At 37.7% G+C, this 13091-nt stretch overlaps 1 protein-coding gene across 1 annotated transcript in view; it reads left to right on the top strand.

Moving 5' to 3' along the window:
• The window catches only part of ARHGEF12 (Rho guanine nucleotide exchange factor 12), a 152765-nt gene that overhangs the window by 129366 nt on the left and 10308 nt on the right, over positions 1-13091 (top strand). The window contains exons 29-35 of the mRNA XM_017870478.1: positions 2465-2590; positions 4423-4537; positions 5560-5660; positions 9045-9122; positions 10562-10637; positions 11334-11501; positions 12641-12728. Coding sequence (XP_017725967.1) covers positions 2465-2590; positions 4423-4537; positions 5560-5660; positions 9045-9122; positions 10562-10637; positions 11334-11501; positions 12641-12728 — 752 coding nt within the window. The remainder of the gene's footprint in view (positions 1-2464; positions 2591-4422; positions 4538-5559; positions 5661-9044; positions 9123-10561; positions 10638-11333; positions 11502-12640; positions 12729-13091) is intronic.

The following is a 13091-nucleotide window of genomic DNA, read 5'->3' as shown; positions in this document are numbered from 1 at the left end:
AAGTACTTTTCCAGTATTGTTCCTTAAGATCACTTTACATATACAGACAATCCTTGACTTACTGTGGTTCCCACTTTGGCAGTTTTTTTACTTTACAGTGGTGGGCAAGTAATACACATTCAGTAGAAACCACACTTTGAATTTTGACTTTTAATCTTTTCCGGAGCTTGGCAATATGTGGTATGTTACTCTCGATGCTGGGCAGCAGCCGTGAGCCACAGCTCCTGGTCAGCCATGTGATCACAGGGTAAACAACCACTCTACAGTGTATATAGATGATTTTGCCCAGCTGTAGGCTAATGCAAGTGTTCTGAGCACATTTAAGGTAGGCTAGGCCAAGCTATGGTATTTGGTAGGTTCAGTGTATTAAATGCATTTTCAACTTAAGATATTTTCAATTTTTGATGGTTGTATTAGGATATAACTTCATCAGAAATCAAGGAACATCTATACTTAAACTGCTTGTAAAACTACTGTAGAGGCTGGGCGCCGTGGCTCACGTCTGTAATCCCTGAACTTTGGGAGGCCGAGGCAGGCAGATCACCTGAGGTCAGACCAGCTTGACCAATATGTAGAAACCCCGTCTCTACTAAAATTACAAAATTAGCCAGGCATGGTGGTGCATGCCTGTAATCCCAGCTACTCCGGAGGCTGAGGCAGGAGAATCACTTGAACCTGGGAGGTGGAGGTTACGGTGAGCCGAGATCGAGCCATTGCACTCCAGCCTGGGTAACAAGAGTGAAACTCTGTCTCAAAACAAAAACAAAACTACTGTAGAACTGCTTGAGGTTGGGGGCATTATTTTCTTTGGTAAACCCAGCTGCTGTTTGTAGTTGTTTGGTGCTTTGATTGACTAACATGCTAAAAATGCTGCCAATCTCATTGTTAAACATGTTGAATGTCATATTCATCATAGAGTAAGAATACAAAATTGGAGTGACCTATTAAAATATTGCTTTGTATGTGTCCTACTTGAAAAAATACTCTGAATTTATCTACAAATGTGCTACGGAAGGGCTTTTTACAAAATGCCTTTATGTGCAAACTTTTGGGAATATGGCTTTAAATGGAAGATTATATGGAAAACCTATTCGCAAACCTTAAAGCAATTATCTACAAGTATAGATGCTGTATTAAAAAACAATGTATTTGACTTATAAGAGCACCTACTAGTAAATCACTTTTTAGGTGTTTGACCATCAGAAATCTTAAAATCATGGCATATGCAAACTTAAATTTACAAAGTAAAAAATATTAGTGAGAAGTATAATTTTTTGCAAAAGAATTCATAAGCTCATTGATCTCCCCCAAGCCAGCTCCAGCTGCTACACAGGTGAAACAGCAGTGATTTAATTTTATTTCAACCCAGAAAAGTTATGCCCTGCCTGTGGTCATAGTGGGTTTTATAGTGAGTAAGAAAGAATGCTAGTATGCCAAGGATTTGCTTCCCAGAGTAGTAAGATGGTAGTTGTTGTAAAGGTGTCAGGGTGTAAGAAAATTAAATTTTAGGCTGGGTGTAGTGGCTCATGCCCATAATCCCAGCACTTTGAGAGGCCAAGGCAGGCAGATCACTTGAGGTGAGAAGTTCAAGACCAGCCTGGCCAACATGGTGAAATCCCATCTCTACTAAAAATACAAAAAAAATTAGCCAGGTGTGGTGGTGCATGCCTGTAGTCCCACCTACTTGGGAGGCTGAGGCAGGAGAATCACTTGAACCTGGGAGGCGGAGGTTGCAGTGAACTGAGATTGCGCCACTGCACTCCAGCCTGGGCCACAGAATGAGACTGTCTCAAAAAAAAAAAAAAAAAAAAGAATGAAAATTTAGTCTCAGTCTTCAGGCATTTTGTATCTTACATTCTCCAAATGTCAGCTTTTCTGTGTAATTTACAAGTAATGTAGGCACAAAGGTAATAGGTTGTGATACGCTACAAGTAAGAAAACGTTGGGACTCGGCACAGTGGCTCACACCTGTAATCCTAGCACTTTGGGACACCGAGGCGGACAGATCAGCTGAGGTCGGGAGTTCGAGAACAGCCTGGCCAACATGGTGAAACCCCGTCTCTACTGAAAATACAAAAATTAGCTGAGTGTGGTGGTGTGTGCCTGTAATCCCAGTTACTTGGGAGGCAGAGGTGAGAATCTCATGAACCCGAGAGGCAGAGGTTGCGGTGAGCCGAGATCGTGCCATTGTACTCCAGCCTGGGCGACAGAGCAAGACTCTCAAAAAAATAAAAAAGAAGAAGTAAGCATTGGAATATGATCAGAAAAGATCTGGTTGTGTCAAGGTCAGACCTTTTTAATGGAGAACCATTGATATTTCACAGAGATATGCAGTTCTGTGTATTTTGTCACTTGAGAGTACTTATTGAAATGTTGAAAGGATTCTGGTTGTCTGTCTCTTTGTCTGGCCTTGTATAAGCTCAGTATCCCATTCTCTTTTGTGTTCTTTGCATTCTTGGCACAGTTCAGCGGACCAGGAGAGGAGAAATTGAAACATGCTGCTGCTACCTTTTGCAGTAACCAGCCTTTCGCCCTGGAAATGATCAAGTCTCGTCAGAAAAAGGATTCTCGATTTCAGACTTTTGTGCAAGTGAGTTGAGTGAGTCATGTAAGAAAAAAAATAAGGCAAGTTTTTATCAATTATCAGATAAACTGGGGAAATTCTGACTAAGACTTTTACAAACATTACATCTATGTTAACTTTTTTTTTTTTTGAGATAGGGTGTCGCTCTGTCGCCCAGGCTGGAGTGCAGTGGCACAATCTCAGCTCACTGCAACCTCTGCCTCCTGGGTTCAAGTGATTCTCCTGCCTCAGCCTCCCCAGTAGTTAGGATTACAGGTGCATGCCACCACACCCTGCTAATTTTTTCTATTTTTAGTAGAGACGAGGTTTTACCATGTTGGCCAGGCTGGGCTTGAACGCCTGACCTCAAGTGATCCGCCCGCCTCGGCCTCCCAAAGGGATTACAGGTGTGAGCCACTATACCCGGCCCATATTAACATTTTTAAAAACTATACATTATCTCTTAAACTCCTGGCAGGCATAAAAATGATTTTGGAATGGTGAATAATGAAAAATATGTCAGGATTAAAATACTTGATACAGAAATCCACATTGCCACGAGGCTTTTATCAGGAAACAATCGTATGCCCTATTAAGATAATTTTGTCAAAGCATGAGAATGGGCTTATCCAGGGAAAAACATAACAGCAGCCATACTCATTGGGGTATATGAATTAAGGGTCTTTCAGCTATGGCCAGCAGACCATATCTAGCCTGTTACCTGTTTTTATAAAGTTTTATGTAAACACAAACATAGCCACTTGACAGATTTCTCACAGTTGTGGTGTGTGGCTGTGGTTTAGCAGGATCCTCCCTTGAGAGTTTGACTAGGCTGAGATCACAGTGTCAGTTGGAGCTGCAACTCTCATCTGATGCTCAAGGTTCTCTTCTAAGCTCACTGGTTGTTAGCAGAGTTCATTTCTTTGTAAATGTATAACTGAGGTCCTACCTTGCTGGCTATTGGAACTAGGAACCAGTTTCAACTCCTAGAGAATACAGATATCTCTGCCATATGGCCCCGTTAGGCAGTTTAGAGGTGGATGTATGCTTTCTTCCAGGCCAGTGGGAGTGTGGCTTTCTGATACAGATTTGTTTTAAAGGCTCCTCTAATGAAGTCAGGCCCATCCAGGACAATTTCCTTTCTTACGATCTCAAAATCATGTGGTGGCAACCTAATCATGGGTGTGATATCCCATTGTATTCACAGATTCCAAAATGTTCATACTCAAGGGCATGGGATTACACAGAGTATTTACACAAGAGGATGGGAACCTCGGAGGCCATATTAGAGTTCTTTACTACACAGAGCCTTGTTCATTCATTTGTGCCAAAACAGTGGAGCTGAATAGTTGTGAGAGAGACTATATGGCCTGCAAAGCCTAAAATATTTACTAACTGGCATTTTACTAAAAACTTTGCAGACCACTGGTATAGGTGAGCTGGCATACTCAGACTGGTTATCCATTGTGCCTTCTTGGAATGGCAGATAACAAATTAACCACTTTTGGTAGGAATGTCAATCATAGGAAAATGGACCTAGATTTTCTGAATAGGTGAAGATAAAACTTGTTTCAACACAAGGAAGCAATACGTAGAGCTGCTTATGGATGCTTTCAGTCCCTCCTTAAACAGATAACAAAGAAGCCATTCATTTAGTGATAGAGGCTCTGTTCCCCCATTATGTGATTAAAGGAGAAAGCAGAAGTATAGTGTGGCAATGATATATCTTGGCATTTTTTAAAGATCTTGATTTAATAACCAGAACTGTGATGCATTAAACACTTATGGTGAATACATAGTACATGTTAACTATGGTTCTAATAAGAATTACAGATTCACTTATTTCACTTTAATTTTAGGATGCTGAAAGTAATCCACTGTGTCGACGTCTTCAACTGAAGGATATTATTCCCACTCAAATGCAAAGGCTTACTAAGTACCCGCTTCTATTGGATAATATTGGCAAATACACAGGTACAACATTTTCACTGAAATAAAAAGCTTAGGAACAACAACAAAAAAACTCCCAATATACTGTAAATAATATCTTACAGCATCCTGAATGGAGTTGGATTTCCAAATAGTACGACAAGATTTTCTCTTCTTTCTTTTTTTTTTTTTTTTTTTTTTGAGACAGGGTCTTACTCAGGCTGTGCAGGGCTGGAGGTGCAGTGGCACATCCATAGTTTCCTGCAACCTCAACTCCTGGGCCTCAGGCATTCCTCCACCCTCAGCTTCCCGAAGCAGCTGGGACTACAGGTGTACACCACCGACACATGACTTTTTTTTTTTTTTTTTTAAAGCAAGGGTCTCACTATGTTGCTCAGGCTGCCTCAAACTCCCGGCCTCAAGCAATCCTCCCACCTCCCAAAGTGCTGTGATTATAGGCATGAGTCACCATGCCCAGCCAAGATTTTCTAACAAGATATAATCTAGTCTTCTTCGGGCCACCTCAGTATGTTTTGGTGAATTTCATCTTCTTTTAATGTTGTGATCTGTTTTCTTTCTTTAAATATAATCTCAAATTCAAAGAAACTTGTTTTGGAATTATTTTGAATTATGTTATTAAAACATTTTGTTTAACAGGTTCACTGGACGTAATTATGTAGGCTATGCACTGTGAAATTCTAGGGGTAGAAGGGATTTCCTTTTATGTTGTTTACAAAGTAAATGAGACCTGCCCTTCTGGAGTATGTAATCTAGTGGTCCTGGTGCTTCATGTAAAGCATCTCTTCTTGGATTTCAGATTCTGTACTCTGATTTCTTTTTTAAAGATTAGAATTTATGTTTTAAAGTCCTGTTATAAGAAGTTTTACCTGTCCAAAGACAGCTTGAATTGAGACTCTGACAGAGGCTTTAAGCTGGTGCAAAAATCTTCAAGGTCTATTTTTTGCTCTTAAAACTATTGAAATGAAATGAAATCTCATTTACATATACTTTTATGGTTTTCTGCTCATTTCCTCTATTTTACATTTTGATTTCTTCCCCATATTTAGAATGGCCAACAGAAAGGGAAAAGGTGAAGAAAGCTGCAGATCACTGTCGTCAGATCTTAAATTATGTAAATCAGGCTGTCAAGGAGGCAGAAAACAAGCAGGTAAAAAAGGAAAACAAGAAGATACAGGATAACATTGGGAGAACATTAAATTAGTATTACCTGGGATCTGTGAAATAGTTGTACAACTATCATTACCTAATGGACAGGGAGAACATTTGTTTACTATTGGCATAGTAGGCAGGTCAAGATCAGTTTATGATAGAATATCAGAGTTGTGTTTGACTTTTTGGAACATCTCAAGCTGGTTGTTTGCTCTTTCATTTATCTGTTCATTCAGCAGATATTTATGGAGCATCTACTGTATGCTGGGCATAGGGTACAGAGTAGTTGAGAAAATGAGCACAGTATCTGCCCACACTGAGCTCGTTTGCTAGGAGGATAGAAAGGCATTTAACAGGATTATAGTGCAGATATTTTGTATCAGTTGTGATAGCTGCTATCAAGGATAATTTCAAGATGCTATGATATATAACTGTGTGGCCTAGCTTAGTTTGGGGTTGTTAGGTGGTGCCTATTAGAGAAAATTTTCTTGAGAAATTCACACTTGAGCCAAGCTCTGAAGGATGAGTGGAAGTGAACCAAAATGATGTGAAGGGTGCAACCCTAGAGGTAGAGGCAATATATACCAAAGTTCTGACAGAAAAAGAAAGCATGGTCTGTTGGAGGAATTGAAAATTTAAATGAGTGTGGATCATGCCTAAAAAGCAAAGTCAGAGTGGCATAAAATGAGGGAAAGTAGACCAAGGCCAACTCATAAAGGCCCTAGAGATCAGATGAAAAATTTTGATTTTTATTCTTAAGAGCAGTAGGAATTCAGCATAGACAAATAAGAATATAGTGTCAGATTTTCATTATATAAGTGTCACCCCTACTACTCTATGGAGAATGAGTTGAAGGATAGTGGATGAAAGAGCCCATTTATTAATCTTGCAGCAATCTAGGATAGCTGATGGCAGCTTAGAGAAGTTGGAGAAGTATTTAGAAGGTAAAATTAACAGGACTTGATGACTGATTTGAAGAAGGATTTGAAGGAAAAGTGATGTCAAGAATAAACCCCCAGGTTTCCAGATTGCATATTTGAATGGACAGGATGAGTGGAGAAGCCCCAGATTTGTGGGGAAGATGATGAGGTCACTTTAGACTATCAGGTAGACTGTACAGTAAGCAGTTGGCTATATGGGTCCACCTTTAAGGACCATGTTGAAGATAGAAATGTAAGATTGTGAGCATACAGGGGCTAATTGAATCCATGAACATGGATGTAGTTTCTTAGGAGCTGAGTATGATTACAACTGTCTTGGTGAGGCTATAGAAAAACTAGTACTTTCAACTGTGCTGTTCAGAGTGTAAAATGATAAAACCCCAGAGGGTTATATAGCAATATTTATTTAGATTAAAACTCTGTACATACCCTTATATCTACCTTTTGACTCAGCAGTTCTGTTCCTAGTGATTTGCTCAAGAGAAATGAACCATATTAGAGTTCTTTACTACACAGAGCCTGATCATTTATGTATTATCTGTGGCTACTTTTGTTCTGAAACAGTGGAACTGAATAACTGAGAGAGACTATATGGCCTGCAAAACCTAACTGACCTTTTACGAAAAACTTTGCAGACCCCTGGTATAGTTGAACTGGCATACTCAGGCTGGTTATCCATTGTGCCTGCTGGAAATAGCAGATAACAAATTAACTAACTAACTTTAGTAGGAATGTCAATCATAAGAAAATGGACCTAGATTTTCTGAATAATAAAATATATCTTTATCTGAGGATAAAGATACACCCACAAACAGACTTAGACAAGAATGCTTATAGAAACTTTGTTCATAATAGCAAAAAGCTAGAAACAGCCCAAGAATTATCAACAGAATGGATAAACCAACTGTGGTATACTTATAAAAGAGAATGCCCTGAGTGATTAAAAAAAAAAAAAAAAAAAGGAGTGTACCACTAAGGCACACAACATGGACAAATCTCACAAACATGCTGAGTGGAAAAAAAACAGAGGCAAAAGAGTACATACCTATGATTCTATTTATATGAACTTCTAAGAGAGACTAACCTATTCTATGGTAGGAAAAAAACAGAAAACTGGTTGCCACTGGGGATGTGGAGGTAGAAATTAACTGGAAAGAAGTATGAGGAAACTTTCTGGGGTGAAATTTTCTATCTTGATAGATGTTTAGGTTACACAAATGTATAAGCACTTGTCAAAATTCATGGAACACACACTTAAAATGTGTGTTCTACTGTATGCAAATTTTACTTTTTAAAAAAAACTGTATGGATACTTAAATGTTCAGAGGTAAAGTGTACTTATGTCTGTAATTTATTTTGAAAACATCCAAAAAATAAGATGGACTGGTGGATAGAGGGATGAATAAATAGATACATGATAAAACAAATAGAGCAGATGTTAATTGTAGAATATAGATGGTAATATGGAGGTGTTCACTATGCTCATGCAGACTTTTCCATGTAAAATTTGGAAACGATTTCGAGGGGGAATGTGCTTACCCTTTGATCCAACAGTTCTGGAAATTTATCCTACAGATATCCTACACGGGTATACAAAGACATATATTTAAGTCCACTTTATTACAGTATTGTTTGTTACAGAAGAGTTGAAGTAACTTAAATGCCCATCAGTAAGGCATAATGAAATAAATTATAGTTTATTTACAGAGTTTTATATCCTGTAGTCATTTATAAAAAATGAAATAACTCTCTATATGTGCTAATGTGGAACAATCTCCAAGATATATTTATAAGTCGTACACCACACACACACACACACACACACACACACGGGGGAATACATATATGAATGGTATTCTACCATTTCAATGAGGAATACATATGGGAATACCAAAGGAATGCATATATGAATATATTATGCTACCATATCTTGTTTTAAAAAAGGACACATACACACAACATGCACGAAGACTAGCATACTTATATATGCATGTATAAATAAATAGAGATATACATATCTATTTGCACAGAATTTTTCTCAAAGGCTACCCAAGAAATGGATATTAGCGATTGCTTCTTTAGGGAAAATTGAGGGAGGTGGGGCAATAGGACAAGGTTAGAGGGAGACTTTTTATTTTTTGTCTTATGTCACCATCTGCATTTTGTACTGTGTGCATAATTTACACATTCAGAAAATAAATATAAGCTAATAAGAGACCAATGACTTTGAAAAGAAGATTGAGAAAGAAAACCCAAGGAGGTAGGAGGAAAACTAGGAGAGTATAATATCACCAAAGCCAAGAGAAGAGAGTGAGTTTTCAGTCCTGTCTAGCATTGCAAAGAGCTCAGTAAAATGGAGATTTTAAATGCTTAGTTTGATTCAGAAATAGGTCATTAATGACCAAAACACTAACTTTGGTTCCACCCTGTCTAATTTTCAGCGCCTCGAAGATTATCAGCGTCGCCTTGATACCTCCAGCCTGAAGTTGTCAGAGTACCCAAATGTTGAAGAGCTCAGGGTGAGAGATGGTCTAATCATAATTTAAAAAATAAAATAAAATTTGCTAAAGACCTGGCAGGTAATTAACATCTCAATGGGAATATACATCACCTGAAGGAGTTCTTGTATCATAGATTATCTGTATTTATGATTTTTTTGCTGCCTTTTAAATGCCTGATCTGTATGAAGATTAGTCTTTCATTAGAGGAATATCTTGCGTGAAACTGTAATGTTACATGACAGCAATTGGCAGGAGACTAAGGGACACTAATTATTATAAAATTTAATTGTATTGTGTTCTGTAGTTTGTTTGTTTCAGACAGGGTCTCGCTCTGTTGCCTAGGCTGGAATGCAGTGGTGCGATCTTGGCTCACTGCAGCCTTGACCTCCTGGACTCAGGCAGTCCACCCACCTCAGCCTCCCTAGCAGCTAGGACTATAGGTATATGCCACCATGCCCAGCTAATTCTATGTTTTGTAAAGACAAGGTCTTGCTGTGTTGTTAGGCTGGTCCAGAACTCCCGGGCTCAAGCGCTCCTTTCTCAGCCTCCCACAGTGTGGGGATTACAGGCATGAACCACCATGTCCAGCCAGTGTTCTGTAGTTTAAATAAGGGTAGGACTGTTTACTATGGTAACTTTCCAGGTCATTTAATAACACAAGATAACATATTATTTTCTCATGAGGGTCTTGAAAATCATAAAAGTTGGAACCAGTATAGGAAAGATAGTAGAATGTTTACTAATTGCCACTCCTAGTATGTGGGCTTATGTGTTAACTTTTTCGGATTTTAAGTCTTTTTGTACCATTTCACTAGGTGGTGTATTTGGCAGATTTATTTGGTGGCTGTTAAAATAGACTTTTATGTCATATATTAATACTTTGTCAACAAGCTTGTAAATGTGCTTATTCCCCTTAACTTCCAAAGAATGAGAGTTTTCTAGAGCTGCTAATACTAAAAGATGATTCTCTTACTAATAAGTTGTTAATATTTAGACCAAGCCTGAGTAGTACCTGGACTTTTCATGAGTACTATTTCTTAGAACCTTCTTTGAAATTAGAGCCTTGGAACTGAAGCCGCTTTCTTATAGACAAGCATATGCACCATGCTCATCCAATTATTCATAGAAAAATTAAAGGATACGTTGAGACTCTAGTGGCTGAATGTTTGTAACTTGATTTTCATACTCTGTTATTATCTGTTTAGAATGAGGTTTGGAAGATAGTACTCCTGAATGTTTTTCTGCAAGATACATTTTCCTTTTTAGAAAATCATATGCAGATTACTTTAACATGGCCTTTGTGCCATTTTCAAGAACTGACAAATAGCAATAATGATAGTTGATGTAAATGGTGTATTTTATATTAAGAATTTCTTTAAAAGAGACTGTATTATATAGAATATCATGTTACTGAGTGCTTGAAAATTATTTGTGCATGATTTTCTTTATTTTGCCAGAATTTGGATTTAACAAAAAGGAAGATGATTCATGAAGGGCCATTGGTTTGGAAGGTGAATAGAGATAAAACTATTGGTAGGTCTGATATTGTCTGTTAGTTTTGGGGAGAGTGGCAAAAGGGAAGAAATAGGAGTTTCCTATGACAAAAGGAAGAGGAGCGAACCATTCTCCCAGCAGTTAGCAGTGCTACCTCGTGTTATTTGTACATTTGTAGATCTGCTTGTGTTATTTCATTATATGTAACGTGTTATTCATTTAGGAATGTAACAGAGATCTGATTTAGTCCTATTTCCATCATTCTTATATTCTAGTGAGTCTTCGTATGCTTTGTAAGCTTTCTTTAGACCAGTACTTCTTAAACTGTCTGGGATGAGGAACTGTTTTTGCTTTTTCAGAAACAAGGTCTTACTATGTTGCCCAGGCTGAAATGTAGTGGCTATTCACAGATGCAGTCATGGTGCACTGCTGCCTCGAACTCCTGGGCTTAAGTGATCCTCCTGCCCTAGCCTCCCTAGTAGCCAGGATTATAGGCGCACACCACCACATCCAGCTTGTTGTTTTTTATTTCCTGTTAGTCACAGAGTGACACTTTAGTGAAATACAATAAAAATGAATTATTGAAAATGAAATTTTAAAAGATAATATACAAGTCAATTTTGAAAATTTTGTAGCTTTAACAGAAATAAAATTCGTCTGTTGAATCATTATAAAGTTAATCAAAGACATCTCAATTTCTGTACTTACCATTTTTTTCTGCACTTTTATTTCTAGATTTATACACATTGCTGCTGGAAGACATTCTTGTATTGTTACAAAAGCAGGATGATAGACTGGTGTTAAGGTGTCATAGTAAGATTCTGGCATCTACAGCTGATAGCAAACATACGTTTAGCCCTGTCATTAAGTTGAGTACAGTGTTGGTTCGACAAGTGGCAACAGGCAAGTATGTCCACCAAAGGATACTAATTTCCAGATTCATTGTGAAGTTGCATAAGATACTCAGTGCTGTTTAAGTAACACAAGTGGCATAGAGTCTTGCTATTTTTATATCCTTAAGCAAATTACGTGAAATTTACTGCTTAGAAAGAGACCTAAGAGTTTATACCCCAAAGTTATTTAGGGTGTCTAGATTCTGTGAATGGTTTTCTGTATTTGAAAATTTTTATGCTATTACTTTGGTTCTTTATGTTCAAATCATTGATGGATCCCAGTGAAAAGCCTTTCATTTAGGGTGGTATGTTTTTTGATTTGGTGAGAAAAAAAATAAAAACTGAAGAGATGGATGGAATTTTGATTAAAAACCAAATTTGACTGGCAAGTTATATTTTAACTCTATTAACAAAGGGGTCCCTTTTAAAACTTGTTAGTTTCATGGTGGCAAAATAAATTTGTGACCTCTTTTCTCCACTATTCACTGAATATTATTAACAACTTAGCAAAAGGGCAGTTCAAAATACATGCAAAAGAGTAATAGCATTTGATTTGGTAATTTGGATTTTTTTTTTTTCTTTTGAGACGAGGGTCTCACCCTATCACCCAGGCTGGAGTGCAGTGGTGCATCCTTGGCACACTGCAACCTCTGCATCTCGTGCTCAAGCAATTCTTCAACCTCAGCCTCCTGAGTAGCTGGGACTACAGGCATGTACCACCATGGCCTGGCCAATTTTTTTGTTTTTTGTAGAGGCAGCGTTTCGCCATGCTGCCCAGGCTGGTCTCTAACTCCTGAGCTCAAAGCGGTCCACCTGCCTCAGCCTCCTAAAGTGCTGGGATTACAGGCGTGAGCCACCATGCCCAGCCAGTAATTTGGATTTTTGACATCCTTTTGTTTCTAGTAAATTATTGTGGAATTAGTGCTAATTTGTATAATCTTTGTTTTATTGAAGTACAATAAATATAATACAATAAATAGGTTAATATGGTAAGTTGCACAGATTTTAACTGTACATCTTGATGAATTTTAAGTAAATATATGTAACCTTTATCTAGTTTAAGGAGTGGACTATTTCAAGACTCTAAAAACATCCCTTATGGTCTCCCAAGATCAGAGTGTTAGAGTAATCTTGTCTTGTTTTTTCCAGATAACAAAGCTTTATTCGTCATCTCCATGTCAGACAATGGAGCTCAGATTTATGAACTGGTGGCACAGACAGTTTCTGAAAAGACTGTGTATGTATTAGATATGGCTACCTTGCTATAGCTACTATTTTCATTATCCCAAGCATAATACTCTGTAAACTTAACTTTGTTTTTATAATGTATGGTAACCAAGCACTTCCTCTACTCTTTTAGAGATGTTCTACTATGAAATTGTTCTTTTTTAGATTGATGCCTTTTATTTTGATCCTATTCTGGAAGTTTATTTCCTAAAGAAAAAATTATGGAAAATGTCAGGTGAAGTTTTTTTAATGGGTAATGTCTCCATAATGTTGTTAGATTTTTCTTAAGGTATAGTTTTGGACTCTCAGCTTAATAGTGTGTTGCCAAAATAAAGATATTCTCTGGCAGAGTGGAGTGTTTTTTTTTTTTTTT

Source organism: Rhinopithecus bieti, unplaced genomic scaffold, assembly GCF_001698545.2.
Source record: "Rhinopithecus bieti isolate Rb0 unplaced genomic scaffold, ASM169854v2 scaffold_5002, whole genome shotgun sequence".
Classification (NCBI taxonomy): domain Eukaryota; kingdom Metazoa; phylum Chordata; class Mammalia; order Primates; family Cercopithecidae; genus Rhinopithecus; species Rhinopithecus bieti.
The sequence above is the reverse complement of the archived record's forward strand: the minus strand, read 5'-3'. Positions and strand labels throughout refer to the sequence as shown.